The following is a 22,752-nucleotide window of genomic DNA, read 5'->3' as shown; positions in this document are numbered from 1 at the left end:
AAAATAATTTCTCAGATTTCATTAATTTGCTATTTCTTGAACAATTACTTTAAACCCTGTCCAAATTAGTCAAAATCATCTGTCATTTCTTGAGCATTTCAGTTTGGGGTCAGAAAATACTGAGTCTGATTAATATAAACCATGTAAGTCTAGCTACTTAAAGTAACATTACACACAAAGTACTTATTTATGAAATATGTGTTTGATGGCTTGATACACAAATATGTGTATAAATGTGTATCTTTCAATAACATGTTACTCTTCTACTAGTGTTGGGATTCTTAGCCTGGAGTCCAGAGACTCCCAGAATGGAAGGAAAATCAGTGAACTTAGGGAAGAAACTGTCATTTTTACCAGTCTCTAAGTGAAATAACATGTATAAGGTACTCTTATAGCATAGTATGTTTGTTGCATGTATCTTAAACTGTCATTTATGATTTGAAATTAACATTGTTGATAGGCCTGCCTCTAGCTAGAGCTATTTAATGTGTTAATTTAAAAGCATATATATTACTCTGTAGCAAATTTGTTTAATAATTTGATAACATATCACTTTATAATACTGTATATTTTGCTTTGTTCTTTTAAATACATTATTCTGAAGATTGCCAAAGAGGCCCATGGTGCATACATACCCACACACAAATAAAACCCCTCTGCTAGAAACTCCCAATAAATTCTTTGTTATATTTTTTCATAGGTGTTCAGAGGGAAATTATGTATTTGTTCAGTTACTGATAGTTCTTAAACTGTATTCAGTGGATGTTTACTGTTAAAATTGTCCACTTATCACACTTATATATAATATTTATGTAAAAGTTACTAGAAATTCCGTAATACAGTAGTCAAAAGTTTTTGTTGTCAGACACCTAAGATAAAATAAAAAGACATATGTGATTCATTTTAATTCATGAAAAGAGTTCTTGTGAAAAATAATTTTGAAAGAATTAAAGATGAATGTCTTTTAAATCTCAGACTGAGTACGCATAATTATATTTCAGGAGTACCCAAACATCTTAGTCTCTAAGAAATAAATAGTTCCTAACAAATTAAAGGTGAAATAAAGATGTATTTACATTTCAGAATCTCATTTGAATAGGTTAAGTCATTTTAAAGACTAGCTATCAATTTTCCATTTCAGAAGAAACTTACTTTGAAATGTTTTTGGCTTCTGTTAAATTGGTTTTCATTCTCTCTGGTTTGAATGTCCTCTGAAAGGAAGAAGTTTAGAAATTTTAAAAAGCACAGAAAGTAAGTTTTAAAACTTGACATTTCTTTAAAAAAATAAAACTTGACATTTTCTTAAACAATCTGTCTAATGAGTAGCCTCCACATAGATACTTTAAAGTTGCATTTGAAATCTGTACTTTATTTTTTTAAAAACAGAGCAGATATTGATCTCTCACTTTGTTCCCTTTTTCACCTCAACAATGAATTTTTTTTAAAAAGATTCCTTACTGGTTACATATGAATGAAAGTATAATAATTGTTGCTTAGGTTAAAGTCTTTACTGCTTGGTTGAAATAATGTTTCAGGAAGAATTTGCATGGTAGAAAGGGCTTAGTGAGGATTTCAGCTGATAATAAGTTGATAGTATATTGTCATGAATAACAAGCCACTGGTATAGTCTTTTCTTTTTTAACTCTATGTTATTGATTTACAATGTCCTCTCTGAATTCTGTCCTCTCTGAGTTCTGTCCTGCCAAGTGTATGAGACATGATTTGTTTTTAAATGCAACATCTTAAAATTAAAGACATATACTGAGAATGATTTTTAACATCTCATATATTTGCTTAATGTGTTTGATTAATAAAGTAATACCTCCAAATCATAGATGTGGTCTGTTCTTTATATTTTCCCAGTAATCTCTCTGCCAGGCATGAGGAGTTGACATATCCCTTCAGTCTTTGGCATCTTCTTTGTCCGTAAGGGGGGTGTGTCAGAATTGCAAATGTATAATGATTTTGTGAAGTCACATTCCAAGAGTTGAAGAGTAGAGGCCAAGATAACACCTTGACTCTTACAAGCAGTCTTATTTGTAAAGGATATATTTAAAGAGTTATAAATGTTTTCCTTTTTAATTTCATATGAGTATTTTGCAAATTAAAATTCTTTATGTAGAACATACTACATAAAGTACTGGTTGTGAGAATGTGAGGCAAACAGACCACATTAATTAATTTTCCTGTTCTTATAAATATGCATTTTTTGTGTGTTGGCATTGCTTTGCCTGAAATAGGTGCTTCATCAGAAATAGATAGTAAGTGCTTCTTAATACATATGCTATAATATCCTAATAGGCTCAGAAATTATACCCCTAATTATTAAAGTATTTTCTGATAACTAACTTTATTATTGCAAGAATTATTTTGTATATCTGAAGATACGGCAGAGGCCAGATTCAGAAGTGTTAAAATTTCTACATCAGTTGGCCAGTTGAATACATCAGTGGTGTGCATCCATCAATAAAAATGATTGAATGGTAGTGTATATTTCTCCAAGCTTTTTAAAAAATTATGCACCGTATCAGTAAATAATTTTGAGCATCGCTTTTATGTGTGAAATTTTTTAAATTAATAAACTATATGTTTTTATATAATCACAAGCTGATATCTCAATGTGTAGTATATAATTATGCTGAAGTTTATATAGCCTCAATAATTTTAAATATTTTGTATAACATCAGATTTAATTATGTTACTATTTTTTTTGTCTTGGAATGGAGGAAAAAAACAACTCTGCCATTGTCATTGTTTATTTGTGTCTCCATGTTTGTTAGGTGATGCTTGTAGAAATCATTTTAAGCAACATGTCTATTTGTGAGGGAGTTTTTAGTTTAAAAATATATAACAATTGAAAATTCACTTTACTGAACATACTTAAACTCCAGTGTACTGAAAAGCAAATGAATAAGAACACTGCTGTCAGTTGTCAGCACTGTGGGACATCTGCTCTCCCTCTAGAGCTGGCCTGTACCATTCCTGACACTTGCCATCGGCTTTTGAACTGCAAATATAATCCCAACTAGAATTCTTACACATTTCTGGGAAGTGTATAAATTGGCATGACAGCTTCAGAGAAAGGCAATATTTAGCTGAAAGTGTGCATCCTTTAATTCAGCATTTCCACTTCTTTATATCTATCCTGGAGAAACTCTTTATTTGTTTACAAGACGTGCAAGGATATTTGTCTAAGCACTCTTCATGATAGCAAAAAAAAAAGAGAGAAAGAAAGAAACTATCTATTTTTCAATAGAAGAACAGATCAATGTGGTTTTATTTGTATAATGGGACATTTTATACCAGTAAAAATGAATGAACTAGGTGTCTGTTTTTAACATATATCTCAAAAACATAAAATTGTGTGAAAATGCAGATTTCAAAAAGATCTATACTATGTAATCCCATCTGCTTAAATATATTGAACACAAATAATAATGTGTATAGTTTGAGTACATGAATACTGAAAGATTCAAAATATACATGGGAATCATACACCAATTTTATGACAAGGGTTTCCTTGGTGTGTGGGATGAGATGTGACCTGTAACTACACTGTTTTAATTTCTGAAAGAGAAGGAAAGAGGGGAAAATGTTCAATCTGAAGCAAATGTGGGAAAATGTTATTCTCACTTGTTGTTATATGGATCATAGTGTTGGTTAAATAGACGTCCATCCTTTTGAATATTTCTTTCATTGTTTCACAATGAAAAGAAAGTATTTAATAAAATGCATGCTGTTTCATCTAGAAAGTTAGAATTTCACTGTTAAACTGACTGGAATGGTAGTAAGCTTTTCAAACTTTATTTACTGGATTTTTGTCTTCTTGTTTTTCATTTGTTCTCTGTACTTCCATGAATGTTCTAGTTGAATTGTGTGTCAATAAATGAGAATTTTTATATAAAATTTTTTTCTTTGTTTTATAGGAAAAACGTCAGAGAGAGGCTCATTTTCCTTGTATAGCAGAGACACCGGATTACCAGGCTGTCAAGTAAGTTTAATAAATACAAAAGCAGTGAGATAATTTTTTAACATGTAAATAAAGACTTTTAATAGGGGAATTAGAAATTTATCCAATTTATGTCACCATTATGTGTGCTTTTAGCTGGTGACTAATGTGGTGGGTTTTTAGTAATTAAACAGATTTTCTTTTCTTCTGCTCCTCTGCTTAAAATGATTTCCCTTCCACAATTTACCAGACCATCTTTCTCTATCATCAGAAAATTTCATAACTCACCTCCGTTTTAACTAGAGACAAAAAAGTAGTTATCTTCCTACTCTCTTCCAAAATGCTGATTTCTGAAAATGATTTTTGCTTATTTCTTCATAAAAAGAACAGAGTTGCTGGTGTATTACATGAAGAACATAAAATTGCTCTGTGTAGCTTGACTATGTTAAACTTTATAATGTTGGAAGTGTGTTCATTTCAATCTATATCCAAACAAGTTTTTGAGCTTCCTACGGTCTTTTTGACCTGTAAACTTTCTTTCAGCTTTTCTATATTCCTTTGCATGTTGCATTTCTACTGATGACTGTCTTCTCTGCTTCTTTCCCCATATCTTTATGCTGAGAATCCAAAACACTCAGTTCACCTGCAGACTCCCATCAGAATCAAGCCAAAAAGCATACAAAGGAAACACAGAATATATTAAATTAGTTTTCTGCTGTCTGCATACCTTTTTTCAGACCCAGCCTAACTTCAGACGTGAGCATTTAACCGTCATACTAACATACCACTTCATTTAATACATATCCCATAATTGTGCCATTCAGAGTCAGAAGACCTAGTTTGAGATTCTGTCTGTACAAGTTACTGACCTGTGGTCCTATGACAAGTCGTTTAACTTTAAATCCCATCTCTGCATTGATTTCCTCATTTGAAAAATAGAATTAGCAACAACAAAAAAATGCAAATTGGTGAGACAATATCTGTTTTCCATTTATGTATGGTACAGTCCATAAAAAGAGCACCCAGTGCTGTGAAATAGAAACTCTTACACTAAAGAGTAACTGTAAATTATTATGATCTTTAAAATGTAAACACTATATATCATAAACCTCAAATATGTTCATCTATACTACCACTAGTAATCTGTTCTAAGAAATAATACTAAAAATGGGAATTCTTACAGAAAAAAAAAAATCTATCTACGGCATATACTAAAAGGAGTAAGAATGTTGTAGCCAATAAAGACAACCTAAGAATAATAAGAATGTCTTTGCATAGGTGAAGATATTAGTTCCTATAATTACCATGAAGGAGGGCTGTACCTACCATATGTTCTGGTCTGTTGGTCTCCCTGCCTGTTATTCCCACCTGTTCTGTTCTTTCAGCAGGACTAGACTACTTTTCCATATTTTGACCATTTATTTTACTACTTAGTAAAGCGGTTCTTCTCTTTTTTAAACTTCCAAATATTCATGGATTAGTCATTTTTCTAAGTTACAAATTCATTTTTTTGGTAATTTTTTAACTGGGCTTATGCAAATCTTAAATGAATTTAGGAAAAACTGGCATCTTTATTGTGTATAATCTCTCCATCTAGAAGCTTGGTGTATTCCTCCATTACTTGTCAACTTTTCCTTTATTTTTCTTAGTAGAGATTTGAAATTTTTCTTTGTGTTGAGGAAAGGTACTCTCAGGGAAAGAGATGGGGTGATATGGTTGTTGCTATTACTTTAATCTTAGAGTTCCTGTGTCTTTCATTTAGTAATCATTTTTTAAAAGCGAAAGTCAATGTATTAATGTAAAGACTTAAGCTGTATTTTTTAGAGGAATCAGAAGGCTAGATTTTTACTTATGGCTCTGCTTCTGAGTAGTTTTTATATAATGCATTGAACTTTGTGAATCTTCCATTCACCAAAGTGCAAAATCAACACAGAATTGAAATGATGTGATATATATCTAAGGTCTTAAGATAGTGTCTTTGATACTAAAATTTGTGTTACTACTAATTTTAAAAAAAAGAAAAATAGAATTAGCAGTTCTTGTCCACCTCCTTTATTAAGTCTCTGAAAGCTGAACTACTTGTGCCAGTGGAAGTATTTTACAAAATAAATATATATTTTTAAATGTTTTCAATTCATATAACCCACCCAAAAAAAAGCTATTTTGAGTCCTTAATATTATTTTTAAGAGACCAAAAGATTGATAGCCACTTGTCTAATGTTAACACTTGAGGAAAAAAACTACTGTAAGATCTTTGAAACTACAGCTACATCTATTAAATTAGAGTTAATACTTACATTAATTAAGGATCTTTCACTTATATTTTTTAATACTCTCTTGGCAAAGGTATTGCTATTTAGTTAGAATCAGTGGTAAGTTCTATTTATATAATTCTCCAATTTTGCAAAGATGAATCTTAACATTTTTGCCAAGGATTGATATGTGTTTATACCAGATTTAATTCTCATATCAAAAACATTTATTTTAAACATAGATAGCACTCTAATAACAATTGCTATCATTTACTGAGCGGTAACTAAGCCAGGCATTGAGTTAAACATGATCATATTTAATCCTTTTAACAACACCCATTTTGCAGGTTAGAAAATGAGTGTTCTCCAAAGATACTCAGTACTTTGCTCAAGGCTGCTCTAGCCAGTGGTAAACCTTCTAAACTCATCTTATGATATAATTATACTGCAGCATAAGAATCTCTTAACTCCCTCCCTTGCTCAAAGAAGGACCTGAGTATTCACTTTTTAAAAAGTGCTCTAGTTGATTTTAATTCACATGGACTGGGGATTATGCTTTGAGAAACCAAATTCCTCTGTGTACTTCAAATATAAGCATATATAGAGTACTGAAAAAGAAGAAAATGTAAGATCACCATTTAATAATTGTTTATTACATGTTGGAGAGATCAGGCAGGCATATGGGAAAGAGAATAAGGTTATTGGAATGTATGAAATCTAAAATAACGAAATTGCTCTATACAAGATGTATTCAAATGAGGTAAAGATTTGAAGAATTCACAGAAGTAGTGTATGAGCCCCAAAGAAGAAGCCCAAAATTCAGCACGGAGGAAAGAAGACTATACTGCTGCAAGGATAAATAGCATCAGTGAAGACCAGAGGGCTCTTAAAATAAGTAAAAGGATTGCTTACTGTGAAAGGAACAGCAACATTGCTATTTATTATTGTTATTTAGCTCTGGCTATGCTGGAGTTGCTGGGAGAAATTATGATGGATCACACCAGCTTATTTGAGGCCTAAGTAGTAAACTAAGGAAATTCAAGTGTGAAAAAAGATGTGTAACTCACATTCAGAGAAAAACCTGTATTCCAAACAGTACTTATTATAATGGATCAGAGAAGAAAAAAATACAGTGGAACAACTAATACTTGGGTGCCATTTTGTCTTACCTATTCACAAGCAACATAACAATCTTAACCACACGGAGATAATAGAAGGAAAAACATACAGTGACTAAAAAATTACATCCAAATGCCACTTTAAAACCATTTGTCTTCAACAAAATCCCCCAAGGAACATTAACTCTGCTATTAATGTACATAAAATGCTGCTGACATACTACAAAATTCAGGCTAATTTAATAATGCCTGATGGCCCTTACTTCATGTTAAGATGATGTAATAATATGTTGCTAAATGAGTCTCCTCATATTACCTTCACAGCAATTGCATAACTGATGAGCCATTAAAAGGAAACTGGTGTAGCAGTATTACTGGAAATGTTGATAGATCATTCTGCTATTGAATTTTTTTTTTTTGATTCAACACGGAGTGTAAAAGCCAACATCTTTATTAACAATAGGTATAATACTTTAGTAACTGCCACCATGAAGTGAAAAATCCTTTTACGATTATGAAAGTTTCTCATTGATACCTTTTAAACTAGTATTTATTCAAGTTGTTTGTGTAAGTTTCTCTCAAAGTGTTCAAACCTGGAAGAGGCAGGGTCTTGTTTTTTCCCCAAGGGATTTAATTTTCATCAGAGTTAAGATATTTTACCATTGAAAAAAAATGATGGTTAACTCAAAAAACTCAGTTAACAATTACTTGGAAATTTACCTATATCATTTGCTTTTTTATCGTCCTCTTTTTGCATTGTTGTCAATCCCATTATATACAGACACTTGAAAATGATAAAATGATGAGTCATTACATAAGGAAGATAAAACAATGATAAATGTGTTACAGCAGTGCTTCAAAATAAATGAACCAAAAATTGGTATAATTAAAGATTGAAATAAATTCACAACCATAGTTGAAGATCTGAATACCTCTCTCTCAGCAGTTGAACAGAATAACTAGAAAAAAATTTGTTAAGACATTGAACTAAATGAACCATATAAACTGTCTTTACCTAATTAATACTTCTATTCCCAGCAACTGAAGAATATAAATTCCTTTCAAGGGTACATATTACATTCAACAGGATTGAACCATATGCTGATCTTTAAACCAGTGTCAATAAGTTGAAAAGGTTTAAAATCATAGAGTCTTTTTTCTGACCACAAAAGAATTAAATTAGAAGTTAGTAAGATACTTAGGAAAACACCAAATATGTGGAAGTGAAACAACGCATGCCTAAATAATCCATGGTTTTGAAAAGAAATCACAGGGGAATTTAGAAAGTATTTCTAACTAAATTATAATGATATATGATATAAAAAAATTTGTTCGTGCAGTTACACCAGTGCCTTGGGAAAAAAGGTGTAGCTCTAAATGCTTGTATTCAAAAAGAAGATCTATAGTGCATAACCTAATGGTTCTGCTCTATGAAGCTAGAAAAAGAAGCATAAAATAAGAAGGGAGAAAACAATACAGTTGAGAGCATAAATCAATGTAATACAACACAAATAATAGAAAAAGCTAACCAGGCTAAAATTTGGTTATTTGAAAAGACCCACAAAATTAATAATTCTTAGCTAAACTAATTTAAACAAAGGGGGAGAGCAAATGGGGAAAGAACACCAGTTACCAACATCTATAATGGGAGAGAGGTTATCACTGTAAATGTATAAATTGTATATACATTAAAAGAATAATAAGGAAATACTCGGAATATCTTAATTCAATAAATTTGACAACTCAGGTGAAATAAGCAAATTCCTTGAAAATACTTACCAGAAAGGGACAAGACAAAACAAAGTCTGAATAGCTCTATATCTATTAATGCAAATAAATTTATCTCAAAAATTTTTTCCAAAGAAAGCTTGAGGGTGGTGATATCAGTGAATTCATTGGTGAATTCCTTTAGATGCATAGGGGAAAAAATAATACCAACCTTACATAAACTGTTTTAAAAAAAATAAAGGAGGGGTAATGCTTTGCAGCTCATTTTACAAGGTAAGCAATACCCTGATAGTTAAAATGCATGTGTGGTTTGTACCAGAAATGAAAATTTAGCTTAATTGTTGAAAATCAACCAGTGTTGTTCAACACATGAACAGAATTAAGGAGAAAAACAATATGATCATTTCCATAGATGTAGAAAAAGTATTCAACAGAATAAAACATTCATAATAAAACCTCTACAAACTAAGCATAGAAAGCAGCTTCCTCAATTTGATAAAAGGCTTGCATGAAAGATCTATAGCTTTTAAGTAACAGCATGCTTAAAGGTGAAAGACTAAATGTTTTTCCCCTAATATTAGGCATAAGTAAGAACTTCCACTCTCATCACTTGAATTTTATGTTCTAGCCAGTGTAATAAGGCAAGGAAAAAAAAAGGCGTAAAAATAGGAATACAACAAATTAAGCTGAATTTGCAAATGGTATGTTTGTGTACATGAGAAATCCTAAGAAATCATCAAGGAAAATTTCTAGAACTAATAAGTTTTAGTTATGTCACAGGTTACATAGCTAATCTAAAGATAGATAGATAGATAGATAGATAGATAGATAGATAGATAGATAGATAAATTGTATTTCTGTACAATCACAATGAACAATTAAAAAATGAAATTATCAAAACAGTATTATTTATAGTCACATCAAAAAGCATAAAGTACCAAGGGATAAATTTGACAAAAGACTATAAGGCTTCAACAATGAAAACTGTAAAATACTTGTGAGAAAACTCAAAGAAGATTTAAATAAATAGGGAGATACACCATGTTCATGAATTGAAATACTCAGTATTTAGATGATAGTTCCACTGGGCTATCAGTTGAATGCAGTCCCAGTAAGAATTACTGAATTATAAACATTGACAAGATTATTTAAAAGTTGATTTGAAAAGGAATAGGATTAAGATGAGCCAAAGGAATCTTGGAAAAGAGGGAAGGAGGAAGGACTTACTTTACCTAACTTAAAGACTTTCTATAAAGCAAAAGTAATCAAGACAGTGCAGTTTTTGTATAAGAACTGACAAATAGATCATGGAATGAAAAAGAAGTCCAGAAAGGGACCCACACCTATATGGCAAATGATGTTTGATTAAAGCACCCCAGCAGTTCAGTGAGAAAAGAAACATCTCTTTTTACTATATGGTGCTGGAAGAACTGTATAGCAATATAGGTGGAAAAAAAAAAAAAAGGACTTCCACTCTACCTTACATCATATATAAACATAAATTTGAAATGGATCGTGGATTTAAAGATGAAACCTGAAATAATAAAGGTACTAGGGAGAAAATAAATTAATATCTTTGCTGCTTCAGGGTAAACAAAAAAATTTTAGGGAAGGTACAGAAAGCATATAACATGAAAGAAAAGTTGATGAATTGAACTTAGTTACAATTTAAAACTGTGTTCATCCAAAAACACCATCAAGAAAAGGAAAAGAGAAGCCACAGAATAGGAGAAAGTATTAGCAACACATACATCTGACAAAGGACATAAGTGTAGAATATATAATGATCATTGACAAAGAAGCAACCCAATTTTTAAAAATGGCCAAAACACTTGAGTAGACACTTCACAAAAGAAAATATGCAAATGCAGGATTTCTGGTCAAGATGGCAGAGTGGTAGGACCACCAGCTCACATCTCCTCATGACTACAACAAAACCACAACTGACTGGTAAACAACCATCGAAAAAAGACTGGAACCTGCAGGAAAGATCTTCAACTGGAAACATAAAGAGGGAACCACAGCAGGACGGTAAGAGGGGCATGCTTACGATATAATCAGACCCTATACCCCCCAGGTGGGTGACCCGCAAGCTGAAGAATAATTAAGTCACAGAGGCCCTCCCACAGGAGTGAGAGGTCTGAGCCCCATGTCAGGCTCTTCAGCCCAGGGTTCCAACATTAAGAGGAGGAGACCCCAGGACATCTGGTTTTGAAGGCTTAACTCCAGGAGCCCCATGGGACTAGGGGAAACGGAGACTTCATTTTCTTAACAGGTTTACGGATTCTCACGTGCGCCAGGTTCAAGGTCAGAGGCAGTGATTTCATAAGAACTGGGGCCAGACCTGCCTGCCTGCTGGTTTTGGAAGGTCTCCAGGGAATATAGGGGACGACTGTGGCTCACCCAGGGGACATAAAAGCTGGTGGTGGACATTTTGGGAATGTTCATTACAGGAGCTTTCCTAGAGGCTGAAATCTTGATTGGATCTTTAGCACGGAGACCTAGCCCCACCCAATAGCCTGTAGGGAAGACTCAGGCCAAACAATATGCAGGGTAGGAACACAGCCCCACCCATCAGCAGACTTCCTAAGCTACAAAGGCCTCTAGACACAGCCTTACCCACCAGAGGTCCAGAACCAAGCTTCCCCCAGCAGTGGGCAGGCTCCTCCTGCCAGGAAACCTGCATAAGCCTCCAGTCCAGCCTCACCCACCAGGGGGCAGATACCAGAAATAAGAAAACAACAATCCCAAAGCCTGTGGAAGGAATCTACAAACACAGGCCAGACTCCACACTGGGACCAGCTGGACCCCTTAGGTGACAAGAGAGGAGTGTACTGCTGGGATGCATAGGACGTCTCCCACAGAGGGCCACCTCTCCAAGGTCGAGAAATGTAACTAACCTACCTAAAAATACAAATAGAAAGATAGACAATATGAGGCAGCAGAGGAATATCTCCCAGGCCAAGTCACAAGATAAAAATCCCAGAAGAAGAAATTCAGTTGATGAGGAGATAGTTAATTTACTTGAGAAAGAGTTTAAAGTAATGATGGCAGAGATGTTCAGAGAACTCACGAAGAGTATAGATGCACAGAGTGAAGTTTTTAGCAAAGAGTTGGGAAATATAAAGAATACCCAAACAGAGTTGAAGAATAAAATCACTGAAATGAATAACACACTTGAAGGAACCAAGAAAAGACTAAATGAGGCAAAAGAACAGATCAGTGAGCTAGAAGACAGATTAGTGGAAATCACTAATGCAGAACAGAAAAAAGAAAACTAAGAATGAAAAGAAACAAGGATCGTTTAAGAGAACTCTGGGACAACATGAAACACACTAATATTTGCATTTTAGGGATCCCAGAAAGAGAGAAAGAACCTGAGAAAATTTTTGAGGAGATAATAATTGAAAACTTCCCCAACTTGGAAAAGAAAACAATCATCCAAGTCCAGGAAGCAGAGAGTTCCACACAGGATCAACCCAAAGAGGAACACACCAAGGCACATAGTCATCAAGTTGACAACAATTAAGGGTAAGGAGAAAATATTAAAATTAGCAAGAGAAAAGCAACAAATAACATACAATGGAACTCCCATAAGATTATCAGCTGATTTTTCAGCAGGAGCTCTACTGGCCACAAGGGAGTGGCATGAAATATTTAAAATGATGAAAGGGGAAAGCTTACAACCAAGAATACTCTATCCATTCAGCAAGGCTCTCATTCAGATTTGATGAAGAAATCAAAAGCTTCACAGATAAAAGCAAAAAGAATTCAACATCACCAAACTAGCTTTACAAATGTTAAAGGACCTTCTCAAGTCATCAAACCATGAGAAAAGAGAAGAAGAAGAAGAAGAAAGAAAAGGGGAAAAAAACCTACAAAAGATTGCTTTGGCGATCTCGGAGTCTTTTATAGTTCCATATAAATTTTGGAATTGTTTGTTCTAGTTCTGTGAAAAATGTGAGTTTTTTTGACAGGGGTTGCATTGGATTTGCAGATTGCTTTGGGTAGTACAGCCATTTTGATAATGTTCATTTTTCCAATCCAAGAGTACAAAATATCTTTCCATTTCTTTGTATCACCTTCAGTTTCCTTCATCAGTGTTCTGCAGTTTTCAGAGTATAGGTAACCTCCTTGATTAAGTTTATTTCTAGATATTTTGTTGTTTTTGATGCAATGGAAATGTTTATGCCAGTTATAAAATTCTGGTTTTTGAAGTGAAAATAAAAGTGAATGAAGGGCCACAAATGGCTAAATATCCTTTCTTAGGGGTGAGTTGTATTCCATTACATATATATGCTGCGTTGTCTTTATCCATTCATCTATTGATGTGCACTTAGGATGCTTCTATATCATGGCAATTAAAAATGTTGCTCTTAATAGTGGAGTATATGTATCTTTAAATTAATTCTTATTTTGTGATTGGCTTTATTCCTTTGATAACTAAGTTAAGTTTAAAAAGCTAAAGCTCTAAATGTTCTTAGAAACAATGAAGAGTACTTATATGCAAATTTTTTAAAATATGTGTAGTATGTTGTATATATATATATTTACATGCAATATTTGTATATGTGCTGTCAAATTGTAACAATTCTATCTAATAAAACTGAAAAATGAAAAAAAGGAGATATACAAATGGACAATCAGTACATTTAAAAACTGTTCCGCATTATTAGTTATCAAGTACTTGAAAATTAAAACCACAGTGACTTGACAGTACACATCTACCAGAATAGCTAACATTTTTAAAGAGCTAAAATTAAAAGTGCAAGTTGGACTGTAAAATAGTACAATGACTTTAGAAAACTTTTTGGCACTTTTATAAAGTTAAATATGAATCTACCCCGTGACTCAGCAGTTTTACTCCCAGTTGTTTATCCAAGAGAAATGAAAACATTGTTCATCAGAAGCTTTCATCAAAAATGTTCATAGCAGCTTTATTCATTATAGCCTAAAACTGGAGGCAACCCAGATGTTCATCAACAGGATAGTGGATAAATGACTTTCGTTATATTCATACATTGAATGCTATTAAGTGATAAAATGGAGTGATCTGATGATCTCAGTAATGTTATACTAAGTGAAAGAGGTCAAATCTCAAAATTACAGTATGACTCCATTTATATAAACCGATACAATAGGCAAAACTATCTTGTGTTGATAAAAATCAAATCAACAGTAGCCCCTGGGAGAAGGGTTCTTTTGTGAAGGTACCTTATTTCTGAGGTGATAGAAACGTCTTAAGTCTTAATATGTATTCATCAAAACTGACTGAGTCATACTTAAGATCTGAAGATTTTATTGTATGTAAAGAACAGCTCGGTTTTTTTTTTTTTTTAATGAAATGAAGTGCAATTTACAGTAATCTAAGAAACTTTACTTAAATACTTAGTATTAACAAAAGACATGCAAAACCACTGAAAACCGTTAAACTATTAAACACTGCTTGGGGAAATTTTAAATGACCTCAGCAAATGCAAAGATGTACCATCTTCTTAAATAGAAAGACAATATTCTTAAAATATCAGTTCTTCCCAAGGAGATCTATAGATTAAATGCAATCCCAATTATAACCCTTCCAGGATTTTTTTTGTGTTTGTTTAGGAATTTACAAACTGGCTTTAAAATTTCTTTGGAAATACAAAAGACCTAGAATACCCAAAGCAGTCTTGGAAAGTGAAGAGCAAAGTTGGAAAATTTATGCTACTGGACTCTGACAGAAGACTTAGAATAAAGCTATAATAATTAAGCAGCACAGTACTGGTGTGATTGAGACATGACGTCGGAACAGTATACAGCCCAGAAGTACAGCCATACTTAGGCAGTTCATTTGATTTTCCACAGTGCTTGCCAAAGTATTCCAGTAGGGAAAGGAAAGATTTTTAATAAAAGAGGCAGTAACAAATGGATATTCATATGGATAAATATGAACATTAGCCCTTCTTCCACACTAAAAGCAAAAATTATTCAAGATAGATATGGAGGGCACATTTAAAAGGAGGATGTTATGGCCTGTTTCAGGCAAGAAGGGCTAGAGTGGGGTGGGGCTAGAGGGTGTCAGAACACCTTCCTGTTTCTGCTAGTTTCTCAAACTCTTCAGCTTAAAATATTCAATATGCCAAGGTACCATATTTTGTGGTGGTGTATCCTGAACTCCATCATTCTTTTACTCTTAAAATTAAGTTTTTAAATTGTTAAAATGGAGTTTTTAATACATTTTTAAATTATTTCAGTATCCCTAATTGTTTACTCTCTAGATATAGTTGGGTTTGAGGCAGTTCTTTTACAAACTTCAATAAATTTAAAATAAATTCAAAATAAATTCCTTAAGAAGTATTTCAAATGATTTGCTTTCTTTTAAACACATTTTTATTTAAATAATAGGAGTTTTTCATTGATTTCATAGGACTTACTACACAAATCTGCATCCCACATCATAATGTGCTCATTGTATTTTAACATTTTGTTGACCATATTTTTGTAATCTTAGTGTGTTTTATTTTATTCTTAGTAAAAAGAATCCCTTATTCCGTAAAGGACTGTTGTGCCCTTAGAAATTGTAGCATTCCCAGTTCTGAGAAATTGTTGCCACTTCCGTTTTAGGAAGACACATTGACTTAAAATTAAATGCTTCGTTTTTTTCTCATGCTTTTTTTCTTACTGGGTGAGAAAATGACAAGGAAACAATTTCATACATGACAAGGCTTATTTAAAAGGTAGAGAATCAAATCAACTAGTATTTGCGTATTTTATCATGTGTCAGGAACTGGGCCAGGCAGGAGAATAAAAGAATTAGTATGAGTCCTCAGGAAGCTTACATTCTAGTTGAGAAGCCCAACTGTGTACACACAGAAAATAAACTAAAATGATGAGATGATTCATATTAAATCTCAAGTAGCATAGATTATAAGTTAGAACTCAGAGAAATGAATGTGGTTTTCATACAGATTTTACAAAGGAAGGATAGAACTCTAAGATACTGGAAGATGGGTAAGAGCTGACAGAGTGAACAAGAAAGCGTCTTGGGGGGAGAGGACAGATGACCAGTGAGAGAGAGGCAGCAGTATTCAGCACATCTTGTAGCTTCTTCCTGAATCTTCTCCCACCCAAAATACAAGCTTTTTGAGGGCAGGGTCGTTGGCTGCTTGTTCATTGCATTTCCAGCATCTAACTCTGTGCCTGACAAATAAAATGTATTAATTAATAACATTTTGAATGAAGAAAAAAGTGAATGTGAATTCTAGGAATAGTATCATTTTAGTTTGGCTTGGATTGATTATTTATTTAAGGGAATAGTGTGAGATGTTTGAATTATAAGGATGATGAATTTTGAATGCCTAACTGAAGAGTTTGTATTTTATCCTGTAAGGGTTTGGAATTGGACATTGGCATGATGAAAATACAGGTGTTACTTAGAAAAGTTAAGCGGTGGCTTATGATTTACGAGAGAATTTATAAACTGGAGACAAGGGAAGATGGTATTGCTCTAGGCTACATATGAAGAACAATGGGATAGGTAGTTTAGACAGATCTTAGTTACATAACAACAGCACATTGCAGGTATTGTAAGATAATTTAATAAAAAATAAGATAACTCCTATAGATATAAAAATGAACGTGTATATAGATTTTATCTCATGAGTGAAGAAATTTGTAAAGTATTAGAACCAGTTCAAAACAGACATTCATAGATCAAAATTAAGGAAATTAATGTTCAGTTGGAAACAACACCATTTTTTCTTTAGAGGAGGGTGGTAGAGATATTGAGGGTGGGGAAGGGTTGTTCATCTGATCTTCATTGGGCATAATTTTTTTGCAGGTATACATATAAGAATTATTTTGCATTGCTTCCAGTTATCTAGAATTTAGAAAGTTGTAAATAGCTCCCTTAGAATGAAAATCAGATAACCTGGAAAGGTGTGCTCTAGACCAGCGGTCAGCAAACTATGGCTACCAGCCAAGTATCTCCACCCTTTTTGGGTTGTGTGTGTGTGTGTGTGTGTCTGTGTGTGTGTGTGTGTGTGTGTGTGTATGGTTTTATTAGAACATAGCCATGCTCATTTATTACATATTGGCTATGGCTCCTCTCTTGCTACAAAAATGGAATTGAGTAGTTACAACAGAGGCAGTATGGCTCACAAAATTTGAATGTTTTCTATCTGGCCATTAACTGAACTGACCCTGCTCCAGATAATGCATAATATTCCATCAAAGCATGATTTTTTTCCTACGCAGGTGTATGTTTTTGACAATTAAGAAAATCAAGGTTTTCATATGTAGCCAATCCTTTACTGATCTGCCATTCCCCCAAGAGGATTAATTAAATCTAGTTGCTTCAAAGAGGAGTTTGGATATTTCTTTACATAACAACTAACCTAATAATACGGACCTTAGGCTTAGGCTGAATTATTAGAACATAATATTTAGAACAAGGTAGTTGACATTGTATGCCATTCTGAGCAAATGTGTTTCAAAGCAGGTGTTGTAAGTAAATTCATTCAGAGAAGAACTTGCAAATAGTAAAGTAACTTGCAACTCTAGCATTTAGAGAATGATTGACGGACTCAGGGTTGTTTCGTTTTAAGAAGGGAGGACACCAGTAACATAAGAAACATCTTCAAATATTTGAAGCATAATTTAACTTGTTCCATAACTTCTAAGGTTAAAACTTTGGACAATATGTAGGAGTTAAGCAATCCTGATTTTAACTTAGTATAAGGAGTGTTCTCATAGTATAGCGGATGGAATATTCAGCCTTGGCAGATAGCGACTTTCCTCTCGGTGATTGTATTTGAGCAGAGGCTAGACATTCACTGTACTGGGATTTTTATAATAGGGGGATTACAGCTTCTGTTTTTAGATTGAAGTAAAAGACCTTAAGGTTTTCTTCTAATTCCATGAGTTCTCTAGTGACAAGTGAAAATCTTTCCAAGAAGTATTGACGATCTGTCTGAGGTTGGAGACCCGAAATTACTATTGACATCCATCTATATGGTTTTGTACATGTTTTAATTTTCCCACCAATTAAATGAGGAATCATTTTGTCAGTATACCAATGGTTTAATGTGTATACAGTGGTGAAGAGTGGGAATTTTAGAGTCTCCACTAGGACTGGGCTGTTATTTGGTCCAACCAGAGCTTTCTCTTTTTATCAAACCAACAGTTACTGAATTCCTAATCTTGTTCTTCCTTTTCTAAGGCTAATTGTATTCCTATAGCTAGTTTTTGTGAGTTATCATTTGGAGGAGTATCCCTTTAGACTATGACAGAGGTTTGGCTGCTGGTGGTCCCTTTAAGGACAGGGTTTCTTGTGGCACAATCAGCAAGGTGATTTCCCTCAGCTTCCAGTGAGTCAAGTTTAGAATGCCCCCAGAATCTTAATAATAGCTCAAGTGGCAAGTAAAAGTATTGCATCTAATAATTCCTAAACATAGGGGACATTTTTATTCCTGCTGAAAGTAAAGAAGTCACATTGCTTCCACAACATTTCTAAATCATGAGCTACTCTGAAAACATATCTACTATCAGTATAAGTATTGACAACTTTGTCCTTGGTTAAAATAAAAGCCTGTTGGGCCTAAACAGAAGGGAATATGTTCAGAGAAGGAACTTTTGAGATTCAGTAGAGGTCCTCACTATTTGAATTATTTCAGTACTCTGAGGCAGAGACTGCTTAATAGTAGTGGAATTGAGCACTAAGACTGTGGCTCTGATGTCAGTTAGAACTGGAAGAGATTCATCCCAAATCAGGAGAAACATTTCTCCAAGATGATTAAGAGGCAGAATGGGAAGAGCCCCTAAAGTTCCTCAGAGCCCCACCACTGAGAATTGGCAGGGTGTTGGAAAGGCTAGTTATGAAGGTGCCTAAAGCACTTACATTTTTATAACAATCTCTTTTTCAGTGTCCTAACTTTTTGCAATAATAGCAAAATCTAGGAGGATTTTGGTTTTGTTTTGGAGCCTTCATTTGCTAGAGTTGAAGGTTAAGAATTTTGTCAATCTTCCTTTTAGGTGACTCATCTAAAATGTGAAGAGAAGTTGGTTTACCAGATTACCTAAATCTGGAGTGGACATAGTTTCCCATTTCATCCTGGTCTTTTTTACTAGAAAAGAGAGGTCCCAGTTCAGCCCATTAATAAACACAGAGTTGAAAGCTCCCCAGGTAGAATCAACATCTGAAAGAAGACCAGAATTTTCTTTAAAAACAATCTGAAGTTGATTGTAATAGTCATGAACAGGTTTATCAGATTTTTGTGTGCAAGTCTGAGTTTTTTTCTAGTCAACGGGATTTGGGAAACCCTCGGGAATTGTTTGATGAAGTCACCTAATGATTGCCCAAAGCCTGACCGTATGATGAGTTTAGTAGGCTGGTGTCCTGATTATAATTCTGGAGAACTTTCAGGATTTTCCCAGTTAGCAGTTTTCATTCATTACTGGGTCTTGCCTTCAACAAGCATACAAACTAGCTGATAGAAAAACCATGTTGATGAGTTTGAATGACTATGTTAGTTTCTTCAGCAAGTCTGTGAGGATCTTTAGTTACTTTGGGGAAGTATTTGACTATGGCTCTCACTTCAGCTTTGGTCCAGGGGATATAAGAAATTAAGGCTTTAGCTTGTGGATCCTCAGAAGGCTTAATTTTAAAGGGACGTGTTCTGCCAAGTTCAGAGAGAAAGGGAATGAGAAGAGTTTCAGAGAAAAAGGGATATTTGACAAAAGAAATCTTATCTTAAAATCTTATTTTGCAGAGACAATTTTAGACTTATGATAACATTGAGAAGCCACAAAATACGAATTAAAGTAGGTATTCTACTCAGTTCTCAAAATTCTTAAGCTATTGTAGTCAAATTCAGTTTTAAGGAAATTAAATTTGGGAGTTTCAGATTTCCCCTATAATGGCCATTGATACTGTAAATTGCCTTTGGTTAGGTTGGTCCTTTTAGTTAAAAATGTGCTAAGGAAGATTTTTAAACATAAAATCCGCTGTAGTTCCTGTAAGGGAAGGTGCCCTCAAAATATTGAGATAACTGGGATCCCATTTCTCTGAGATTTTTCTGTAGAGTAAAAGAATAATTTTCAAAATGCCCAAACAGCTCAATTCAAACAGCTTGCAACTCAAGCAGCCAGCAAACTATTATTAGCCAGTTCTAAGGAAATAGTGTGGTCCTGAAGGATCCAGGCTGAAGGCTTTTCAGCCAGTTTCCAGAGAACAGCCCCTGTTCCATAGGAATGGGCCAACGGCTAAACCAAGACAGTTTCAGTGAAGCAGCCCCTGTTCCCAAAGGAATGGGCGGACAGCTTCTCAGCCAGCCAACTTCAGTTGAAACAGTCTGTTCTCAAAATCAGACTGAAGTGCCAGGCTTGTGTACAGAACAGGCCTTAACCAGAGACAGAACCTTAAAATAGATCCCAAATAAAGCCTGAAGACCTTTAGACACAAAGAGGGCATAAGCCCGAATCCAGGAGAAAGACATACCTTCAAACCTCAGGGTCAGCTGGAAAAGCAGTGAGTGCAATGGGTTCAGTTGTGGGCACCACCGCTTTTTGCTCGCCAGCCCCAGGGCCCTTTGGGGTCTTATCTGGTCCCCTTGTGGGCCACCCAGATGTTAACCTAAAACAAGTAGACTGCCAGGTATTCCTCCAACAAAGATGGATTTATTCAGGATCAGCAGAAAACTGCAGTTCAGAATCTGCAACCATGGTGAGCCACATGCAAGTCCCCTACTGCAAGGGACAGAGGAAGCTTTTACAGAGGTGGGGAAAGGAAGCTGGGAGGGCTGTAGAAAAGAGTCCAAGGCTTTTCATTGGCTTAGTCCTTTCTAGGAAAGACGGAGAGTCTTTCTTCTTACTAGACTCTGCTATGGTTTCAGGGTGTGAGCTCTTCTGGTCTTTCAGCTCTATGTAATTGAGGTTTCTGTTTATAAATGTTGTAGAAGAGCAGTCAGTAATAAGGACATGATAGTGCTGTAAGAATGGGTTATATCAGAGTTGAATATTAGACTTAAAAAATTCAGAAGTCCAGTGGTTCCCCAGACTAACAGCATTTTTTCAGGAATAGATTATTCGATGGTGATAGAGAATTGTTGGAGTTAGGAATGTTAGGAAGACAAAACTGGCTGTTGGATCAAATGTTGAAGCTATCAAAGAAGTGATTCATTCATGAAATAGCATGTGAAAGAGCGATGTACAGTGGTTGGCACACAGTAGGCATTCAAAAAGTGTTTTGAATTTTGTGACCTAGGAAAGAGCACTTTGGCAAGGGTAACAAGCCATCAGCTGCCTGCAGGGTGAGCTTCTGGGCTTTGTGAGTTGTTTGGAGCAGAGGTAAAATAAATTGTTTTGTGAGAGGAATGTCTCATTTTCAAGTATGAGGCAATAGGCAGTTTTAATTTCCTGCTTCAGTTAAAAGGCCAGAGAGAGTTAGATTATGCAGAGGTAACTTGGCAGGGGAAAAAATCATTGTTTTTTTGTTTCTATTCCCTCCAAAAAACTTGCTAATTATATTTTTGGTGGTACTCAGTGCTGTTGGAGAATATTGTTTCAAAAAGTCACTTACTTCTTTTGTAAACTTACTTTAGGTGAAAGAAGTCTGTTAAATAATAGCTAGAGATTAGACACTATCCTGGAAAAGAAAATGAAAAAAGAGATGACCACAGACTGGGTATTACATGATAATTAAGGATTGTTGTCAGTTTGGGGGTGTAACAAGAGAGATGAAAGAATAAATGAAGCAAGGGCAGCAGAATGCTGACAGTTGTGGAAGCTGGGGAAAGTACATAAAGGTTCACTATACTTTTTTTTTTTCCTCCTACTTTTCTTTTTTTATATTTGGAAACCCCCCAAATAAAAAGTTTAATTTTTAAAAAGATATCCAGTATGGGGTGTTTCAGTTCACAAGTGTTACAAGCCCAACTATAGGCCTAGTGCTCTGTTAGGTTTTGTGTTACTCTTAATTGTATTCTTGAAAATTCAAGGAATCGGGAAGAGTGGGTACTCATTTACTGTATGTGAAAGCTAGCATTGAAGGAAAAGGGAGAGACTGCAAAGTATTAGAACTCCACTGAAAATCTTAGGACTTCGTAACATCATTTACACAAAAGCAAAAGAAAATGACATCTTTATCTCCTATTTTTCTAGTATTGGTTAGCACTTCACATAGCTGACTTTTTTTGTATTCACAAAAGAAAAGACTCAAAGGCTAACTGGTGGTACCTTTGCAGGAAGACTTTGAGGGCCCTGTTTATCAAAGAAGTTTCCAAATTCAGACGGTCAGAAAAACTGCTCACTCAAAAGAAGACAGAGTATGCTCACTACTAACTTCATGGGAGTCTGCCTTCATGATAACCATATAGCATTTTTGAAAGTCAGGATTCTTTGGAAGCCTGTAAAATCCTAAAAGGAGGGATTATGTCATGTTTGCAGTTATTTAAATACTGGATATATTAAAATGGCTTTTATTTTTATTTTAGCTGCTTCTTTTCATAATTCTTTTATTTCCAGGAAATCTTTATTGATGTACATCTCAGGTCTTTCTACTTTGAAATCTTTTCATTGGCTGATGCAGGATTCAGGAGAACAGTTCAGAGAAAATACTAGTGAAAATGAAATAGTAAGATGGTAAAATTTCCCTCTATTTACTGAGAATTCAAGAAGATTGAGAAACTTAAATTACCAAGTTTATTGATTTAATTGTACATAGTTTCTT

The 22,752-nt window shown here is 34.3% G+C and overlaps 1 protein-coding gene across 6 annotated transcripts in view; it reads left to right on the top strand.

Annotated features, from left to right (window-relative positions):
* The window catches only part of TCF12 (transcription factor 12), a 328,851-nt gene that overhangs the window by 218,574 nt on the left and 87,525 nt on the right, over positions 1 to 22,752 (top strand). For all 6 annotated transcript variants that reach the window (XM_031452681.2, XM_031452683.2, XM_031452679.2 and 3 more), the window contains one exon: positions 3,927 to 3,991. In XM_031452681.2, coding sequence (XP_031308541.1) covers positions 3,927 to 3,991 — 65 coding nt within the window. The remainder of the gene's footprint in view (positions 1 to 3,926; positions 3,992 to 22,752) is intronic.

The sequence above is a fragment of the Camelus dromedarius genome, chromosome 5 (genome assembly GCF_036321535.1).
Source record: "Camelus dromedarius isolate mCamDro1 chromosome 5, mCamDro1.pat, whole genome shotgun sequence".
Taxonomy (NCBI): Eukaryota; Metazoa; Chordata; class Mammalia; order Artiodactyla; family Camelidae; genus Camelus; species Camelus dromedarius.
The sequence above is the reverse complement of the archived record's forward strand: the minus strand, read 5'-3'. Positions and strand labels throughout refer to the sequence as shown.